This window comes from Adiantum capillus-veneris, chromosome 8 (genome assembly GCF_014529385.1).
Source record: "Adiantum capillus-veneris isolate H3 chromosome 8, ASM1452938v2, whole genome shotgun sequence".
Lineage (NCBI taxonomy): Eukaryota > Viridiplantae > Streptophyta > Polypodiopsida > Polypodiales > Pteridaceae > Adiantum > Adiantum capillus-veneris.
This window is the reverse complement of record NC_140938.1, coordinates 37,128,974-37,148,373: the sequence shown is the minus strand read 5'-3', so window position 1 is coordinate 37,148,373 and position 19,400 is coordinate 37,128,974. Positions and strand designations below refer to the sequence as shown.

At 46.1% G+C, this 19,400-nt stretch overlaps 1 protein-coding gene across 3 annotated transcripts in view; it reads left to right on the top strand.

Moving 5' to 3' along the window:
* Positions 1-598: 598 nt before the first annotated feature.
* LOC147451971 (RNA-binding motif protein 25-like) overlaps positions 599-19,400 on the top strand; it is an 89,889-nt gene continuing 71,087 nt past the window's right edge. Inside the window, exons 1-2 of one of the 3 annotated variants that reach the window (XM_086517818.1) lie at positions 599-987; positions 1,103-1,339. In XM_086517818.1, coding sequence (XP_086373944.1) covers positions 942-987; positions 1,103-1,339 — 283 coding nt within the window. In that variant the 5' untranslated portion in view covers positions 599-941. Of the gene's footprint in view, positions 988-1,055; positions 1,340-19,400 lie in introns of all 3 variants that reach the window. The other 2 variants (XM_086517820.1, XM_086517819.1) reach the window with 2 other exon arrangements.

Below are 19,400 nucleotides of genomic sequence, written 5' to 3'. Positions count from 1 at the left end.
CTCCGAATCCTTGGAATTGAGCGCATTGTGCCTCGCCCCATAGCCCTTCACAAGGACCCTCTAAAAGGGAACTTGAGGTTCGAACATGCGCGTATAACAATGATTCACCATTTCCAAGGCATTGTAGACCACAAGGACAACTGCTTTCATGTGTCGAGAGGGTTGCATGTTGACTTCAAAAAAAGACTGCATCACGCTTTTGCACGTCCTGGGGTCTGCATGCAGCAATCTGCATCGACGCTGTCATTGCCCTGCAAAGCTACGGGGCTGTTGGTCTCTTGCATGCGACACTTGCCTCCTTTGTTGAGACATGCAATTGCCTCGCGACGTACGCTCAACGCTTCTGCTACAGAGTATGGCCATCAGCTTCTGCCACGGTTGCACTGCTCCATGGCCATTGGGTTCTGCCATCTGCTCCTGCGCGACCTTCTCTCACGCTGCGCTCGAAAATGAATATTCTCTTTAAGGGGAGATTTTCTCATTTTTTACAGCTGGGTACCGCCTACTTCCATTCACTACCTTCACTAGCATCCATATCATCTTCCATTTATGTTCCACATCGATAAACTCGAATACTCCACCCTGCACTTCCACACGAGCGACTTGCTTCCTCCTCCTACTTCATATTCACTACCTTCACTAACATCCATTAACCCCCTCCAATCCGAAGCTTAGTCTCCGTCCCTAGTGAACAAGAAGCCTGGAGGCAGACAAAAGCTCCCGATTTTCCGTGGGGCTCGTCTGAACCCAGCCTATATGTCCTGCCATCGTGATGTTTCACCTTCTATGGATGGAAACTACGCTTGCTGGATAGCTCGCTAGACACATTTGATCATTCTGGCTCAATGCAGGCATGCAGTCGTATGTCTCTCGTGAGCTGCATGCTCCAGGACGCTAACTTGCAAGAACCCTTTCTTGACTGCTGAAGACCTGCCACACGTATGGCTTTCATGCCACAGCTCACTGTGCCTCCCGGTGCTTTTGAAGGTATGTCTTTTGAAGCTCACTGCGCCTTTCGGTGCTTTTGAAGGTAAGAGATGCACTTCTGCTTTCAGAAGCCTCATTTCACATAATCTACTAAGGGCAGCATCCTCCCTACCAGACGTCTGTCCTCCAGGTGTTGAGCAAGAGACGAAGGCTTTTGCTCACCAAGCTGCATGCATGTCTTGGCCATCAATGCCGACAACAATGGAGGAGGGTCCGCCTGGCGTTCCAGTGGTTTTCTCAATCAATGTATCTCAATGTGTGCCCAATTCCTTTGCTCATTTTACTTCTGTGACACCTCTCCCTCTCCAATATGGAAACCACACCTTGTCAGTGCTGCCGATGCCTCATGAAGGTATGTGTTTCTGGAACTTTGCTTTACTATCAAAGAAGACTTTAGTCATTGACCCATCATAGTTCTGTCATTGGAATCATTCTTAGTAATTGGCAGCCATGTCAAGGGGCTGCCAAGGGGACTTGGCATATGTGATTTCCACCATGCTGATGGTGAAATGGCAAGGCAATGATCCTATGTTTGCAGAGACAATGCACGTTCCTTTTCCATATCATCCATACAAATGAAAAAACCATAGAGACATGCAAAAAAACGACTTAGAATTGTGATGTCTTACCTTACTGTTCAGTAAAATATGTGCAGTGGCTGTTATTCATTAGTAGATTGCAAAGGGTATGGCTTTCTATGTGGCGGGTGCAACAATAAGCAAGTGCTTGCCAACGGGCAAAGAAGGTGCTATTTGAAATGACAAGTGATGGCAAAGCACATCCACCCACACCTGGTGGAGCAAATCCTCTCTGCTTTCTTGTAGTTGACTTTGTGGACCTTTTTGTTTTCAGGTGACTTTGTCCTCAATGTTTTAAAACGCTAGGCTCACTACTTGAAAGCTGGGGGGGGGGGGGGGGCACGCCGCTTGTGCCAAGACAAGGGGGGAGGGTTGTCGGATGCGTTTCAAAACACAGGAGACAGGGAACACAACGTTTCAAAATGCATCTGTGTCGGGCGTCGTCTCCCTACAAGGCTGCCGACTAGCAGCGTTTTAAATTGCTGCACGCAGAAGGAAGTGGTATTGGCGCCGCCAATGGGACTTCACCTGCTAACACTAGCAAACGATAGAGTTTTGAAAAGCTAGCTATGTCGGCTAGGTAGCGATGGCACAAAAACGCACTAACATTCTGAAATGCTACTGAGTGGATATCATCTGATTGGGCAGCGTTTTGCAATGCCGTCAACAGAGGGGGGAGGGTTGGGAGCCAGTGACTGGATCTCTTCGTCTTCTCCTCTTTGCGGGACAGCTCTGCCTCACCAAGGCTCTTCACCAACATTGCTCTGAAACCATGTCAAAGTCGACGATGCGGAAGCGTAGAGAAATATAGCAACCTCAGTAAATTGCCCTACCCAGACTTTGATAAATAAGTACCTAAAAGCCAAACTAAATATTGGGATCACATTGGATAGTTCACTTGAGATGCCAAAACTCTAACATAGAGACCATCGTGAATGATATAGTTCTTGGCCTTTGGGCTACAAGAGCCTGCAATCATTGCTTACCAAACTCGGAATTTGCATATTGATTTTTCATGGTGTCAAAAGATACTCCTTGAATGGAGATTGTTGAACTTGACTCAAGAGCCAAGATCTGTCCTTTGCGACTTAATGCATTTGCAACAGGGTTATCTTTACCAGGAACATTTAATCAAGCCACCAAATTGATGAAAAAATTGAGACCACCTTACATGGCGGTCACTCCAATGTACACTAGGCATAGACTGGAGCCATTTGAGGGCTTGATCATGAGTATGCTTCTAATGCTTTAGAGAATGAATGACAGAGAGAAGTTGCTCATCATACACTGAGCAGTTCTTTTTGTCGAAGTCGACGATGCGGAAGTGTAGGACCGGGGGGGGAGAGAGAGAGAGAGAGAGAGAGAGAGAGAGAGAGAGAGAGGAGAGAGAGAGAGAGAGAGAGAGAGAGAGAGAGAGAGAGTGTCACCTGAACCAATCAAACTTGGGAATGAATAACTGTATGATAATACAATGAAGCCAAGGGGGTCACATATATACCTACCTCAGTAAATTGCTCTACCCAGACTTTGACAAATAAGTAAAATAAATACCTAAAAGCCAAAATAAATAATGGGATCACTTTGGGCAGCTCACTTGAGATGTCAAAACTCTGAACACCCTCTTTGCAGCTCATAGTGGACATATATAGTGAGACCAAGTCGATGAAGAAGCTACCATCGACACCCCAGCAACAGCTGTCATGCTGGATACACCTCGGATTTGCTACCCTCAACTTTGTACCTTAGAAAAATGCCATCTTGAGCATCGGTTGCCTTTTAGAAAATTTGAACTGTAAACCACACTACGTCCAAGAATCATATTTACAGGGGACGGAGAGGATGGGGCTTAGGAATGTGGAACGGCCGTAACCGGGTCGGGTCGGAAGGGAACGGTCTGTTTTTCATCTGACCGGCGGGAACGCAGGCAATTGTACGGGGGACGGACCGGAGCGGCAAGGAATGGGTGGATTTTTCAAAATTTGAAAATTTGACTGTTTTTAACGGACATAATTGACACCCAACGTTTGTTTTTTGCGGGAGACTTGGGAGGCTATAAAAGCACCCTTGGGCCTTTGAGTCTCTCAACTTCAATCAAGGCTCAAGTGACAAGCCTCTCCTCTCTACCGTCTAGACTCTACAGTCTACCTTCGGGCGCTCAAGCTCTACCCTGGAGTCTCTCTACCCACTCTCTCCCTCTTCTATCGTCACAAAGTGATGACGTGGCTGCCCGCTCTGCAAGAAACCCTAACCCTAAAATAAAAAACCCTAATTTTGTTGAAACCCTAACCTAAAATCAAAAACCCTAATTCTGTTGAAACCCTAATCTTGAAATGCTGACTGGCTGCAGCGTAAAACGCGAAAAGGCTGCCATGTGGAAAGCAGTACGGAATCCGTGATTTACGGTGCAACTTTTGGGCAAAACTCTGGCGCAGCTTTTTGCTGCTTTATTTTACGCAAGAGAAAGTCTTCTGCTTTATTTTATTACAGAGAGAGAGAAAGTTGGAGCTTTTTGGATTGCTTTATTTCCACATTAAGCAAGAGAAAGAGAGAGAAAGAGCTTTTGCTTTATTCTGAAAGCTTTTAAACTTAGAAGCTGTTTGGGGATTTTGATTTTCAGCTTTTGGGGCTCTGCTTTTGGCATCCCTTGTAAGTTTAAATATGTGAGCAGGCCTCTCACAACTCAGAGCATCTGGACGCAGAGTCTGAGTGTGAGCGCCTATCCGCACTCTTGTACTTTGAACTCAGATTAATACAAAAAGAAATACCAAAAGGGGCGCCAGTCTTTGGGGCCAATATCTCTAGGCACGGAACTCCGCCGGGCCAGTGTCGAATAAATTGTGAATTGTGAACTGTTTTGAAGTGGTTATTTGGTGCTGTCGTGGTAGATTCTTGACTTGGAGTGTCCAAGTCTGTTACAGTGGTATCAGAGCACGGTCGATTTCTAATCTACGGGAAATTTGATCCCTAATTTTTTTTTCCGTGGCACCTATGGCTTCAAGCAAAGATCAATCAACTCCCTCTGCATCCGGAGATGCGGGAAGGGATCGCAATGAAGATTCACACAAGGAGTATGGCCCGCCTCGGCCTACTCAGGCGGAGCTCGAAGAGATGGAGCGTCAACATTGATCGGCTACGCAACAAAGACGATGCTCAATTTTGCGAAGGACCCAAAATTTGCAAAATTATATGAGCGAGACCTCTTTCGAGGAGGTGCAGACGCAGTGGCGGTAGACCACAAAACCACCTATGAAACCTCCTACTCCCAGGATGTACACAGAGAAGGAATTAGAAGAGGTGGTTGATGCACGAATTGCTCAGCTTTTTGACGCGCAAAACAAAGCTGAAAAGCACGGCAAAAAGCAGAAGAAAGGCACTGACTTTTCGGGCTATTTGGGTCGTCAGACGACATTTGAAAAGGCAAAGAAACAGAAGAAGCGTGTTCGATGTGAAGGAGTACCCAGTTCTTCTTCTTCTTCTTCTTCTGATAGTTCTGCTAGCTCATTTGACTCGAGCGAAGAAGATAGAAAAGGCAAAAAGTGAAGCAAGAAGCATCGCTTCGAAAAGGGCAAAGAAGTCTAAATCTCGCCCCGTGATTGACAGTTCTACAGAGGACTGTCTATCGACAGTTCGGACTCTGATGACAACTTTTATGCAAAGAAGAAGAATTTTTACAAAGCCAACCAATATGACTTTCTGGAAGACAAAAGCAAGAAAGTCCGAGAGTTTAAGTGAAACCGGCCCGTGGGGCGGTAGGCGTTGGATTTCACCCGAAATTCTGTACTTTAGACACACACAGAGTACTTTGCAAAGGTAACCTGTAACGGGGATTAACACCTAAGTACACACACGGCTCGGAAGCTAGAATGCTCCGAGCAGACGTCGACAACCTGTAGGCCCCAAAATTGGCTCCCCTTTCGGTATTTCTTTATTCTTTAACGAAGGGAATAAAACCTGTGATCTCCTACGAGCTGCCCCGCACATTCCAGGTGAAGAAACACTTGTTCTGGCCCGATTTTGGCAGCATAACTGTACTAGGACGCTTCATAGTCAGTATCCCCACGCAATAGATGACTTTCCCGACGCATATAGACACTTTGCAAAACCTGGCGAGAATCTGCAGCACGCTGAATTCTCTGTTTTCTGCCCCGAAAATGTGCCAGATCACCTGTATAGCGGTCCCCTCGTGTCCCCGAACCTCCTGGGGGTATTAGGGTCTGTTTAGGGCGGAAACCCTAAACCTGTAAAAATACACAGCAGGCTGTAATTCCCTGTTTTGGGCTCCGTTTCACGTGCCGGTCGCATCTGTAGCAAGACCTCGAGCTCCCGCACCTGTAGGGCTACTTGCCCTTTGAATCGGACAAGATTTCTCACGTGAAACCTCTCCGAATTCACTTGTACCTGCGGGGGATTAGCCGCTAGCTGATCCAGCACCTGTGCAAGAGGCTCTTGCCTCGGCAATCGCGCATGAACCCACATAACTGTACATTGGTCAAATGAAAAGCCCACTAGAGGAGCATACATATTGCTCATAGGGGGGAGAGAGAGAGAGAGCAGTGCGTAGCATGCAGGGCATCACTCGTGGCACCGCACTGTACATAAGGGGGAAAGGAAGCACTCCATAGCTCTTAACGTGTGACAATTTGCAAATGAGGCCTCTCCCAACATCAAATTCAGCGCCACTTCTTCTTGCATGAGGAAAGTGCACAGAAATGTGCCACTCGGCGCGTTTACAAGCCATTTCCCGTTTCGGGGTTGCCGCCTAAAAATCTCCTGACTGGTTGCCCAATTGACTTCGCGGTAGAGTTGTAAAGTGTTCCCCTAGTCATACCGGAGGTAATGACGCGAACACATTTCGTGGCCCAAAAAGCAGTTCGCTAAATTTTAGGAAATGATTCCGTTGGGCTCCCTGCGGTCATTTGACCATCTATCCTCATTGGGACGCATCCAAAAGTGCAATGTGGCCCAACTGTTGGATACTTTCCGTTGGTAGTGACACCTTGACTTTAGGCCTTTATTGAGTTCACTCCCTAGTATCCACCAACTTGCTAAGTGCGACGGGGGGACCTATATGATCTTGCTCTCAGCCTAGACATCCTCTTACTATACGAATTCCAGTGCCGACCACTTCCCGTCTGCGGGTGAAACTACCGTTCACATCGGCTATACAATGTCCGACTGTTTGCTACTTCAAGAAGAGGGTCTCAAAAATAAAGCAAAACCCATTGGAAAGAAACCAACAACTAAAGTTAGCAGTTGCCACGTCCTTGTGACATAGTTAACTGCTGCCACGTCCCCGTGACATACCCCCCTCTTGAAATCGCAAACGTCCTCGATTGCATACCATAAATACACGCCACTGATGATCTTGTGCTAACAACACTCTTTTATCATCGCATGTATCCGCAAGAAAGGTCATAACACATAGATACAAATGACTTAATGAGACCTTCATACTTTTGTCATTTCCATCTATTACACTGAATTCATATGTACATTTGATGTACTAGCTCTATCATTACCCCTCCTTTGCACACGTTGGGTTGGTGCATAAGTAGGCTGTAACCCAAAGGCTTCAAGGTAAAGCTGCAATACATTTGGTGACTCTGACAGTTCATGCTCTTCCATCCACTTTGCATCCATAGGCGGATAGTTCTTGAACTTCACCAAATAGCGTCTTGCAACTTGTCCTTTAACTTTTCTGTCCTTATGTGCCAAAACTTGCTCAGGTACCAGGATCTCATCAAGTTCCTCAACTTCTGGCCGATCCTCATTTGGCATATCTTCTGGCACATCACCCACGAAGGGTCTTAGAAGACTCACGTGAAACGCATTATGAATCTTTTATGCATCAGGCAATTTCAGCCTGTAAGCCACATCGTTGATCTTGTCAAGCACTTGAAAAGGCCCATAGTAACGCATGCTGAGCTTAGGAAACAACCGTTCCTTGCCCTTCATCTTCTTTAACCTTGCCTTTTCAAACCTTAACAAAACCCAATCACTAGGTGATAACAACAATTCACGATGGTGACGATCAGCAGCCTTTTTCTGCTTTGCCTGAGTCTTCTCCAAGGCAATTTTAATTTTCTTATACATCTCATCCATGTTCTCAACATATCAATCTCCCTCAAAGATCTTGTCCTTTGTATGCAGAATAGGAGGAACCTTTTTGCCGCCTTCAACAATCTCAAAAGGTGCTTGCCAGTAGACGAATGCACCGTATTATTGTACGCATACTCAAGCATAGGCAAATACTGTTCCCACTTGCCCTTATTATCTGACACATAGCATTTCAGCAGATGTAAGACAATAGAATTAGCCTCTTCTGACTGTCCATCAGTTTGTGGATGAAACGAAGACGAGAACTTGAGCGTAGTGTCCATGTTCTCAAACAATCCTCTCCAGAACAAATTGGTCATGCGAGGATCATGATCACTGATAATCGATTGTGGCATACCATGGTACCTAAACACATTGTACATAAACAAGCGTGCCATCTGATCAAATTTTATCTTCTTCCTGACAGGGATAAAATGGGCCTGCTGGTTGAACCTGCTGATAATGGTCCATATACCATCATTTCTTGTTGGCGTTCTTGGAAGATCAAAGATAAAGTCCATAGCAATGCTTTCCCATGGCTTATCCGGTATCGGCAGTGGTTGTAACAACCCTGGTGCCTTTTGCCTGTCAAACTTGACCTTTTGGCAAACTATGCATGCTCGCACAAAGGCATGCACATCTCTCCTCAAGGTAGGCCAATAGAAGAATGTCTCTACCGCTTTAACTGTTGCATCAATGCCACGATGCCCTGTATACGGTGGGACATGACTCTCTTCCATGACCTTATGTCGCAGTGGCCTAGTGACACAAAGTCTGCCATGCATCATCATAAAACCATCTCTGAGGAGGTAGTGCTCGTGATGTTGCCCCTCTTGTAACGGTTCAAAGATCCTTACAAAATCTTCATCAGCAGTATACTGTTCCTTCATGTCATCTAGCTCATGATGATAAGGAATTGACACAGCTGAAATTTGTGGCTTTCTTGATAACGCATCAACCACAACATTCTTCTTGCCTTCCACATGCATAATCTGGAAGTGGAACATGGAAAGAATGTTTGCCCATCGCATATGCTTTTTGGATAACTTTGACTGTGTCAAGAAGTATCGCAAGGTCTGATGATCTGTTTGGACAACAAAATCAGCACCTAAGAGGTAGTGCTTCCAGCTAGAAAGCGAAAGAAAACCTCAAGAACTCAAGAACCCCAAGAACCAAGACCCCCAAGAACCCAAGTTCCTCGTGAACTTAAGAACCCAAGACCACAAGAACCCACAAGAACCCACGACTTCAGTGGATGGTCATCACTCGTAGCGGAATGGCTACTTCGCTTGGAGGTGATGAGCATGAGAGAGGCGAAGAAGAATTTTCCCCACCAGGAGGTTTTTCCAACCCTCACCCTTCCCCATCTACGTCAAGGATTGCACTAACTCCTATGAAGGCTTTCGACCAGATGTTTCTGGAAAGGAGGTTAGAACGTGAAGCAAGACATGCTGAAAGAATGGTAGAAATGGAACGCAGACACGCAGAAAGAAGAGCAAAAAGAAAAGCAGAAATGGAACGCAGACACCAAGAAAGAATTGCAGCCGCCGTCAAAGGAAAGAGCGACCAACACATGAAAGAGTTCTTGCGACTCTTTTCTCAAGCTTAGGCGCAGATGCAAGAGATTCGGGAAAAGGAGACTCTTTCAGTCTCTTCTTCTCCAAAGCATGACACACTGGATTTGCATGATTGTGAGAAGAATGATGATTTGAATGATAATGAGAAGCATGATGATTTGAATGATAATAATAAGCATGATGATTTGACTGACAATGAGAAGCATGATGATTTGGATGATAATGATGAGCATGATGATTTGCATGATCAAGATGTGATTTCTCACAAGCATGATGAGTTGCATGAAGATGACGTGATTGTTCACAAGGATGATGTGTTAGTTGATGCTTTTTCTAGAGAAGCTAACCTTGTTGTAGATTCGATCAATCACGAAGCACCAATCTTGGCTTTCGAGTCGAGGTCCAAAGATTCCCCATAGGACAATTCGATCATTCAGGAAGAACCAATCTTGGCTCTCGAGCCTAGGTCGAAAGAACCCCCACAGGAAGTATTATGTGTTCGCATGATTGATACGCATGCATTGTTCGAGTGTTTCATTCGTGATCGTTTCCTGTATTTTAGTCAACGTCTTTATGTGATCCCTTTTCCTAGGCATGACATATTGTACGTTGATCACGTTTTACTCATGGATGAGCACGAATGTATGCGGATTTTTCATGAAAAGCTGAAAAGTATGTAAGGAAGTCACATTTCATGTCTCTTCCTAGGAATAACACATTCGTAGAACGAGCACATGAAAGTACGAGCACCAAGCATGGGCATTTCCGTTGTGAATTGCCACTGTTGATTGCTCTAGATCATAAGAGAAAGATTCGATCTCAGTGTTTGCATGTGTTTGATGAACGGTTTGTCACTCCGTCTCTATGTTCATCTACATTGCATACACAGTCTTTAGAGAAGACAAGATTTTTTCCATTCACTTTACATGGAATAGGTATGTTCATGGTTTTGTGTTGGAAATGGTTTCAGGAATTTTCAGCCATGGAGATTCTTGAAGAAGAAAGAAGCACGACTCTCGACGAAGTGGAAGCATCGAAGGAGCCACAGAAGACTTTGTGTCGCTTTCGGCGCGGCCCAAAGAAGCAAGCTTTGCAGACCTTTATGAAGTTCAAGTACCGCACGACCCACACATCAGAGTGGGCCGGCGAAGAGTCCCTTCCAGGATTCCGGATGCTATTGGCGATCTCCCTCGACGCCATACAGTTCGGTACCAGTACCTCACTTTGAAAAGGAGGGGATGTCACGTAACACATCCAACCCTATGTGTCCGTGGACAAGCTACAACATGATCAGGGTTCAGTCAATCAAGTCAGTCTAGATTAGAAGTGATTTGGCACGTTTGTGAGTCTATTTGTAGACCGTGCATGACCAATCACTTAGTGTAGATGCATATCCTCCGGTTGCACACAGCATGATCATAAGCATTCCCATCAGATTCCATCAGGGGAATTTTCCAGTGCATTTAGCCTATTTTACCTATTTTTGACATTTTCACTTATTATTTTTAAGTGACTTTTGTTGGAAAGTAGGTAGGGTAATTTTGCTAAGTTTGTATATAAGCAAACTAGAGCTAGCACTATTTGGCAGAAGAGGCAACAGGAGCCAAGCTCAGCAGGCAACTTCTCAGCAAGACCAAGCCTTGGTGGATTTCCTCCAAGCAGCAGATTCCCCCCATCCTAGCGTTTTTTCATCAGCCATTGCTTGGCGTTTTTGCACCAGCACATCATCACCATACCCCCCAGTGCCTAGCGTTTTGCAGCAGCATCCTCGCCAGCAGAAGATCTCACTTAGCGTTTTTGCAGAACCTTAGCCTAGCGTTTTTGCAGAACATCAGCCTAGCGTTTTTGACGATTGCAGCCTTTGCATATTTGCAGCGATTTCAGCATTAGAAGACCATCAAGATCAGCCCTAAAGAAGTAGCAGATTCAGCCCGGAAAGACCATCAGTTTTTAGCCTAAAGAGACCCCAGTTTTCAGCCCTTAAGAATCTCTTTTTTCAGCCCTAAACCTGCAGATTTTCAGCGTCAAGGACCCACCGAAAACAGCCCCCAAATCAGCGTTTTTGGCTCAGTCGCAGATTTCAGCCCGTAGCATTTTTGGATAGCAGTAGAAAGATTGCAAATTTCAGCCCTTAGGTCGACTTCGTCATCCCCGTCGTCATCGTCGACATAGGCTAGACTTGCATCAGTCTCATGCATTCCATTTGTATCAGATTGTGCAATCATAAGTAGACCACTCTCGCCAACGAGAGTGGGGCCTTCGGAGGAGGGTTTTACAACGTCTCTGGTGTCGTATCTCTCTTCTCTCTCTATCTCTCAGTCTCATACACTTGCACGCACAGTGTCCATTCACTTTGTTTGTGATCATAGTATTCTCTCATTAAGAACGGAAGGCTCTACCTTCCATAAGAACAAAAGGAACCTTGAGCACAGTTTGTAGCACTCATCTTGAGCAAAGCGCAAACATTCATTCCGCTGCACCTTACAATATCATCAGATCTGAATCGCCCCGGGAGACGTCTACAAGACAGCCTTTCGGACGACTTTTGGGTTATTTAAGCTTTTGGTGATGCGTTTTGGCCTAACTAATGTTCCTGCGACATTTAACCGGATATTGGATAGGATTTTTCGAGAGTACAGGCTATTTGTTGGCACTTTCTTTGACGATATCATTGTTTTCTCCAAGGATGAGGCAGAACATAGAGATCATCTGCTTCAGGTCTTTCAGGCATTACGAGATCACAAGTTAGTGATTAATGCGAAGAAAAGTGAATTTTTTTTTCCCTAGCAGAGATGCACTTTTTGGGACACATTGTGTCAGCAGCAGGAGTGCAAATGGATCCGGCCAAGATAGAGACTATTCGTGATTGGCCCGCTTTGAAGAATGTCCATGAAGTAAGAAGCTTCTTGGGATTTGTTCGTACTACAGACGGTTCATTCGAAAGTTTGCAAAGGTTGCTTCCTCTTTGCATATCTTGACACAGAAAGGAGTCCCTTTCTCGCGGGGACCCACAGAGGTGACTGCCTTTCAGAGTTTGAAAGAGAAATTGACTACGGGACCAGTTTTGACTTTGCTAGATTTGCAGAAGTCGTTTGAAGTATATTGTGATGCTTGTGGTCGTAGTCTGGGTGCGGTCTTAATGCAAGAAGGCCATGTCATTGCTTACAAGAGCCGATTGTTCTCAAGGCCGGAATTGACAACACAGATTTGTGAGAAAGAGCTTTTGGCGGCTATCCATGCTCTTATTCAGTGGCAACATTACCTACTCGGAGCCGATTTTACGGTTTTCACAGATGATGCGAGTTTACGCTACTTCTTGTCACGGAAGCAACTATCAAAAAAAGCAGATGCGGTGGGCAAACATCTTGTCACGATTTACTTCCGGATTGTCCATGTGCAGGGACATAAGAAATTGGTGGCAAATACTTTGTCCCGAAAGCCGTTGGTTCTGGCTATTTCCACGATACATCATAGGAGCTTCGACGATATGGTCCGTCAGTACGTCACAGAACAGATTTTGCAGATGTATCCAGTTGAATACAGAAACAGGAGATAGTAGCGGACTATTCCATTCGGGATGGATACTTGATGAAGAAAACCATGTTGTGCGTTACACAGCCGTTGAGGGAAAAGGTTTTGACCGAATACCACTGTCCGCCTTTTATGGGTCACCGCGGCATTGCTACCACCTTGAAAGGGATAGAGCGATACTTCTTTTGGTGGGAGACTCAAGAAGGATGTGGACGAGTTTGTGCGTAGTTGCTTGGTATGCTAGAAGGTTCAGTTTGACAGGCATAAAGCACAGGGATTGTTACAGATTTTACCCATACCCACCTGCCCCCGGGAAAGTATTGCAATGGATTTCATCTCCCGAGAACACAGCATGGGCACGACTATTTATTGCCGAGGTCTTTAGATTACATGGCATGCCTGAGACGATTGTCTCCGACAGGGACCCAGGTTCACGAGTTTGTTTTCGGACGGTTGGGGAGAACATAGGCACGCGTTTGTAGTTCTCGTCATCGTTCCACCTGCAAACTGACGAGCAATCAGAGATTGCTAATTCAGTGAAACACATTTGACTCTTTGATGGGGAAGATACCATTTGAGATTTTTGAATTTGCTACGAAGGTTCTACCCTTCCTTAGCGCGAAAGATAAGATTTTTCTTTGAAGGCGACCAATTCATGTCACGTGACACATCCAACCCTGTGTGTCCGTGGACAAGCTACAGCATGATCAGGGTTCAGTTCAGTCAAGTTAGTCTAGATTTAGAAGTGTGCTGGCACTTTTGTGAGTCTATTCGTAGACTGTGTATGCCCAGTCACTTAGTGTAGATGCATATCCTCTGGTTGCACACAGCATGATCATAAGAATTCCCATCAGAATCCATCAGAATCCTTCAGGGGAATTTTCCTGTGCATTTAGCCTATTTTACCTATTTTTGACATTTTTCACTTATTATTTTTAAGTGACTTTTGTCGGAAAGTAGGTAGGGCAAATTGAGTAAGTTTGTATATAAGCAAACCTAGACTAGCACTAAATGGCAGAAGAGGCAACAGGAGCCAAGCTCAATAGGCAACTTCTCAGCAAGACCCCTTGGTGGACTTCCCTCCAAGCAAGACTCAGTCCTAGCGTTTTTCCTCATCGCCAATCCCCCTTTCTCTTGGCGTTTTTCAGCAACCCAAGATTGCCATTGCTCCCTTGCACCTAGCGTTTTGCATCATCGCCTAGCATCTCAGATACAGAGCATCAACAACAGATCTTTATCGCAAGAAGTCCCTGCACACCTAGCGTTTTCCAGATTGCACTCCTAGCGTTTTGGAGATCTTGGCGTTTGCAAATTTAAGCCTTTACAGTTTCCAGCCCTGGCGATTTTCAGCAGTAAAAAGACCATCAGATTCCGCCCCAAGAAAGCTCAGTTTTCAGCCTAAGACCTGCAGATTTTCAGCTACAAAAATCATCAGAAAACAGCCCCAAAATCAGCGTTTTTGGACTTGCCGCAGATTTCAGCCCATAGCGTTTTTGGACAGCAGATAAAAGATTGCAGATTTCAGCCCTTAGGTCGGTATCGTCATCCTCGTCGTCATCGTCGACATAACCTAGACTTGCATCAGTCACATGCATTCAGTTTGTACCAAATTGTGCAATCATAAGTAGACCACTCTTGTCGACGAGAGTGGGGCCTTCGGAGGAGGGTTTTACAACGTCTCTGGTGTCGTATCTCTCTTCTCTCTCTCTCTTAGTCTCATACACTTGCACGCCATAGTGTCCATTCACTTTGTTTGTGATCATAGCACTCTCTCATTAAGAACGGAAGGCTCTACCTTCCATAAGAACAAAAGGAAGCTTGAGCACAGTTCAGAGGACTCATCTTGAGCAAAGCGCAAACATTCATTCCAGTGCACCTAACATTGGTATGAGAGCTTTGGCAGTGTTCTGTATCACTCAAGGAAAGGACCACAAGAACCACATAATTTTTTTTTGCTTGTTGAGATCGCACGAACCCAAGTTCGCTTGGGCGTGTCGATTCCTAATCGTGTTTTTTGAAGAGTGACAGGGATCCCAGGAAAGAAGGACTTGTCAAGCCTCCCCTTGTGCCTCTTTTCACTCATTGAGAGCGGACTGTGCACTTAGCGGCTGGCCACTCGACGTGGGTTGGGAAGAAGCAACCTTGGTGTGAGCGCAAGGCCGCCAAGGGGTGCGTCCGCGGAAAGGAGTAGAACTTGGGTGAAGAGAAGATCCTTCTCAAAACACAGATTGCAAGCGAAAGAAAACCTCAAGAACCTCAAGACCTTGAAGCACCCAAGAACCCAAGATCCTCAAGAACCCCAAGTCCCTCGTGGACTTAAGAACCAAAGATGATAGTGCATAGTCATCACCCGAAGCGGAATGGATACTTCGCATACAGGTGGTGAGCATGAGAGAGGCAACGAAGAGTTCTCCCCACCAAGAGATTTTTCCGACCCTCCCCCTTCACCATCTACGCCACAAAGTGTACCAAATCCTATGGAGGCAATGGTCAAGTCGATGATGGACATGATGGCCAAACAAGAAGAGACTCGCATTGCCTTGGAACGTGAACGCGACGAACAAAAAGAAAGAAAAGAACAAAGAAAGGAGGAAGCGGCAACACGACGCGCGGCCTTGGAGGCCGAGCGTGAAGCTCAAAGAGTGGCCTTGGAGGTCGAGCGTGAGGCTCAAAGAGAACTACACACTCAAGAATTGGTTCGACAAGTACTTGCCTCGAAGTCCGAACCAACCAAAGATCGTGGGAGTTCCTCAAGTGGCGCAAGCCACGATGCGGATTCCAACAACCGAGTCACATAAAAATTGGTTTTCAGTAAGTACGATGGTAAGATAGATGCTACAATTATTCATTCTTGGTTGCATCAATTTAATGCTTATTTTGCGACAACTAAGAAGACAGGAAATAGCAAAGTTTTGACGTCAACCATGTACCTTGCCGGTGATGCCATCAATTGCTACCACGTATGGCAAGAGGCACAGTTACCCGCGCACCTAGAGGAAGCTGACGAATTCACGCCCGTTTCCTTCAATTGGGCTGATTTCCAAGACAAGCTCAAGGCGCGGTTTATGCCACCTCAATACCTAGCACGATTGAAGGAAGATTGACGCAATCTCAAGCAACATGGTATGCCAGTCATGTCTTTTTCTAATCGTGTTTTGCAGCTAGGTACCCAATTACGCAAGTTGGATGATGAACACAAAGAGGCATTCCTTTTTGGGTTAGACGACTATATCAAGTTTAATGTAGAAGTCTTCGGAGAACTAGACTTCCACAAGTACCTCGCAGACTTCTCAGAATGGTAAGAACGGTAACTCTTCTAACCAATCTTCCAACAGTCTCTCAGAAAAAAATTCTTCCAATGAACCTAAGGGTAAGGCTAACACAATTGCTAAACCTAAGCTTACTCCAGATGAAAAGGTAGCACAAGGAATTGTAGGAGGATACATCATGTTGGAAGAGCAAAGCACTTATTCTAAGGAAGGTCGTTGTTTTCATTGTCACATTAAGGGTCACATAAAAAGAACATGTCCTAAGCTTGAGTCGAATGAATCTAAAGAATCCACATAACCCACTTCCTCTGTCAATGCAATTATTGATAACACGATGTAGCCGGGCTACAGTGTCACTTTCACAGGACACAGTTAGTACAGTTGGTCCAGGCTGGTTCACACTGGACGGACCCTCTGGACCCTCTGGCCTAGGAGTGACACGTGGCAGGGTACCGAAGGTGGTCTAGTGGACGTCGTGGCCAGGTCACCACCACCACTCTGTTTGGAGATAGACTTAGCTGGCTGGACATTTATGGGCCGTTGGTGGCTCCTATGGTTGTACATATCAGTAGTCGTTTTGGGACAGTTCTATCTTATCTTGCATGTAGTCGTCTAGAGAGTTTTACACAGAGCACTGCTACACCATCCATGCACATCTGAGCCTCGACACCCTATTTTGTACCTGTGAGTCTTGGGCTGGAGCTGAGTGTGCTGCCACTCCAGAGTCTGTACATGGTCCTTTGAGTTAGTCGAGTCCACATGTTCTGGTCTACTGCTGTGTCTCTGTTATTATCCATTGTTTCGTGTATTTCATTCTGTTGAGAGTTTCTGTTTGTTGAGTGAGATTGTCACGCACATTGCACTGGGGGACACCCACACTGTAGAGAGCACGACACATTATCCGCGCTACAGGTGCTCTCATTTTGGCGATCACGGTGGGACCTCAACTGAAGTCTCACTCTGTTGAGTAGCTGGTTTCTTCGCTTCGCCTGTGCAGTCTAAGTCTCTCGCCTTGCTGGTCTGGTCCCCTCTCGTCCTGGTCCAACTTGCCCTCGTCTCTGGTCTAGACCCCCTCGACCCTGGTCTAGCTGGTCTAGTCACTTCTCTAGTCTAGACCCCCTCGACCCTGGTCTAGCCGGTCTAGTCACTTGTCTGGTCTAGACCCTGGTCTAGTCCTCCTCGTCCCTGGTCCAGCTGGTCTAGACACTCGTCTGGTCTAGTATGGTCTAGTAGAGTCTAGACCAGTCTTCAGCCAGTTCAAGGTTTTCTTGCCCAAAGCTTGGTTGGTTTGGAGGTCACTGTATGACACATACAAGGAGGTCAGTTGAGCGTCAAAGCCCACTACTGAGCCCTCTGAAGTACTATCACAGAAGACGACCTTTGACACCTTGTAGAAATCCTTCAACCTCATCACCTATACCTTCACATACCACATCACCCATTCCTTCATCAGGTTCCCCATCTTCCCGATCACCTTCTCCAGTAAAGCTCTCTCCTATTCTGATACAGCAAGCTATAGAGCAACAGGCTCAGCAAGGAATCATGGAGCCACTAGCTAGTGTTTTGGCCAAGGTAAACATCAAGTTCCTTACCTTCAAAGGGCTTTCTTCAGAAGATGCTGACGACCATGCAAGAAGATTTGTATCTCTCTGTAGGGGACGTGGTCTGAACAGAGAAGATGCTTATTTGGTACTATTTCCATCCACCCTGGATGGCCTAGCAGATAAATGGTACAGTCAATTTGCAGAGAACCATTTTGCAACTTGGGCAGCCTTAAGACAGCAGTTCTGTGCAGCTTTCAGGCCGGGTGACTACCAGGAGAAGGTGTTGGATGAGTTGGCCAACATGGTGCTCAAGCCTGAGGAGACTTTTGCAGAGCTTATGACTAAAACTAAGTCGCTGGTGGCCAAGCTCCCCCAACAACCCGATGAATTCATGGTTAAAAAGTGGGTGGAGAAGGCGCTTCCCAAAACTTCTCAACAAAAACTCCGAGAGAGTCTCCGACCCGACGCCACTCTCGAGGAGTTCATCGCAGCTGCTACTAGGATAGAGGGGGCTAGGAAGCTGTTCAACAACTCTCCTCACATAGAAACTCCCTCTATGTTCTCGGAAGGTAGTTCTGCTGATCCTTTAACTTCTTTACGCAGGGAATTGGAAGCCCTAAAGTTACCGCGAGCTCTTCAAGAGGAGAGGTCCTTCTCTCTTAGACAAGAGAAGCCTCCAAATCATGAGGCATTGGAACAGATTAAGCGCGAGCTAGAAGAGCTCAAGTGTCAGCAAGAGACTAAGGCTACGGTTTGGTGTAGCTCATGCCGCTCTCCAGGGCACCCTCCGCAGGAATGCCCCCTTCGGGTTTACTGCCACTTCTGTATAAAAACCGGACATGAGGACAAGGATTGTTACTACCTAAAGGGATTGCACAAAATACAGCACAGTCTTGGTCCTTCTCTCCAACAAGGGTTAGCACCATCATCCAACATGGGTTCCCACTACGGCCATCCCAACTACATGCCACCTTTGCTCAATACCCCTGCTGTCCAAGGTATGTCAAGTACTTTCCCGACTCAAAGTTTTTATAATGCTAATACCACCTCAACCCCTCAGAGCTTCTACACTTCAGCCTCCAACTCCATGCAGCAACCACCTCGTCCACCGTTTCGTCCTTCCAATCGGCCCATACTCTGCTACAGATGCGGAGAGTATGGGCATTATCAGAGAAAATGCCCTCTGCCAGAAGGCTCTTCTCCGTGCCAACTTTGCCCTGAGGCTCAGGATCACTACACTAAGGATTGTCCAAAACAACGCGCCTCTACCTCTGCGAGCCCAAGTCAAAGCCAACCTGAATTCACCTTTCCCAAGATCAATTTGATAGCAGCTAGTACCAACCCCAAGCCACCCCTTTCTGCCCATATGATTGCCTCTCAAGACAAGTTGCAGCTGGTAGAGGAGCCAGCTGGTGTCCTCACACGAGCTCAGAGGGCAGCCCTCGGCCTCAATCTTCCAGCAGGTACAGCCCTTTCCTCCCCAATGCCTACACCTCCAGCTGACATGCCATCCCCTAGTGCTAAGAAAGGATCTTTTACTATGCTCTCCGATATTGATGGGGCTTTCTTAGAAGCAGTTGCTGACTTACAAAAGATCAAAGTACCAGAGGAACAACAACAGGTAGAAAAAGAGAAGCATACAGCAGAGACAGTCTTGAAGAACACTTTCCAACAAGTGTCCCTCTATGACATGCTTCGACTAGATGCGAGTTTCAGAAGTGACACCCTTGCAGTTATTCAGTCACTTTACCCTGGAGCAGGTCCTAGTGGCGGGCACCTCCCAGTGCGACAGTCAGAGTCCTATATGATATCCAATCC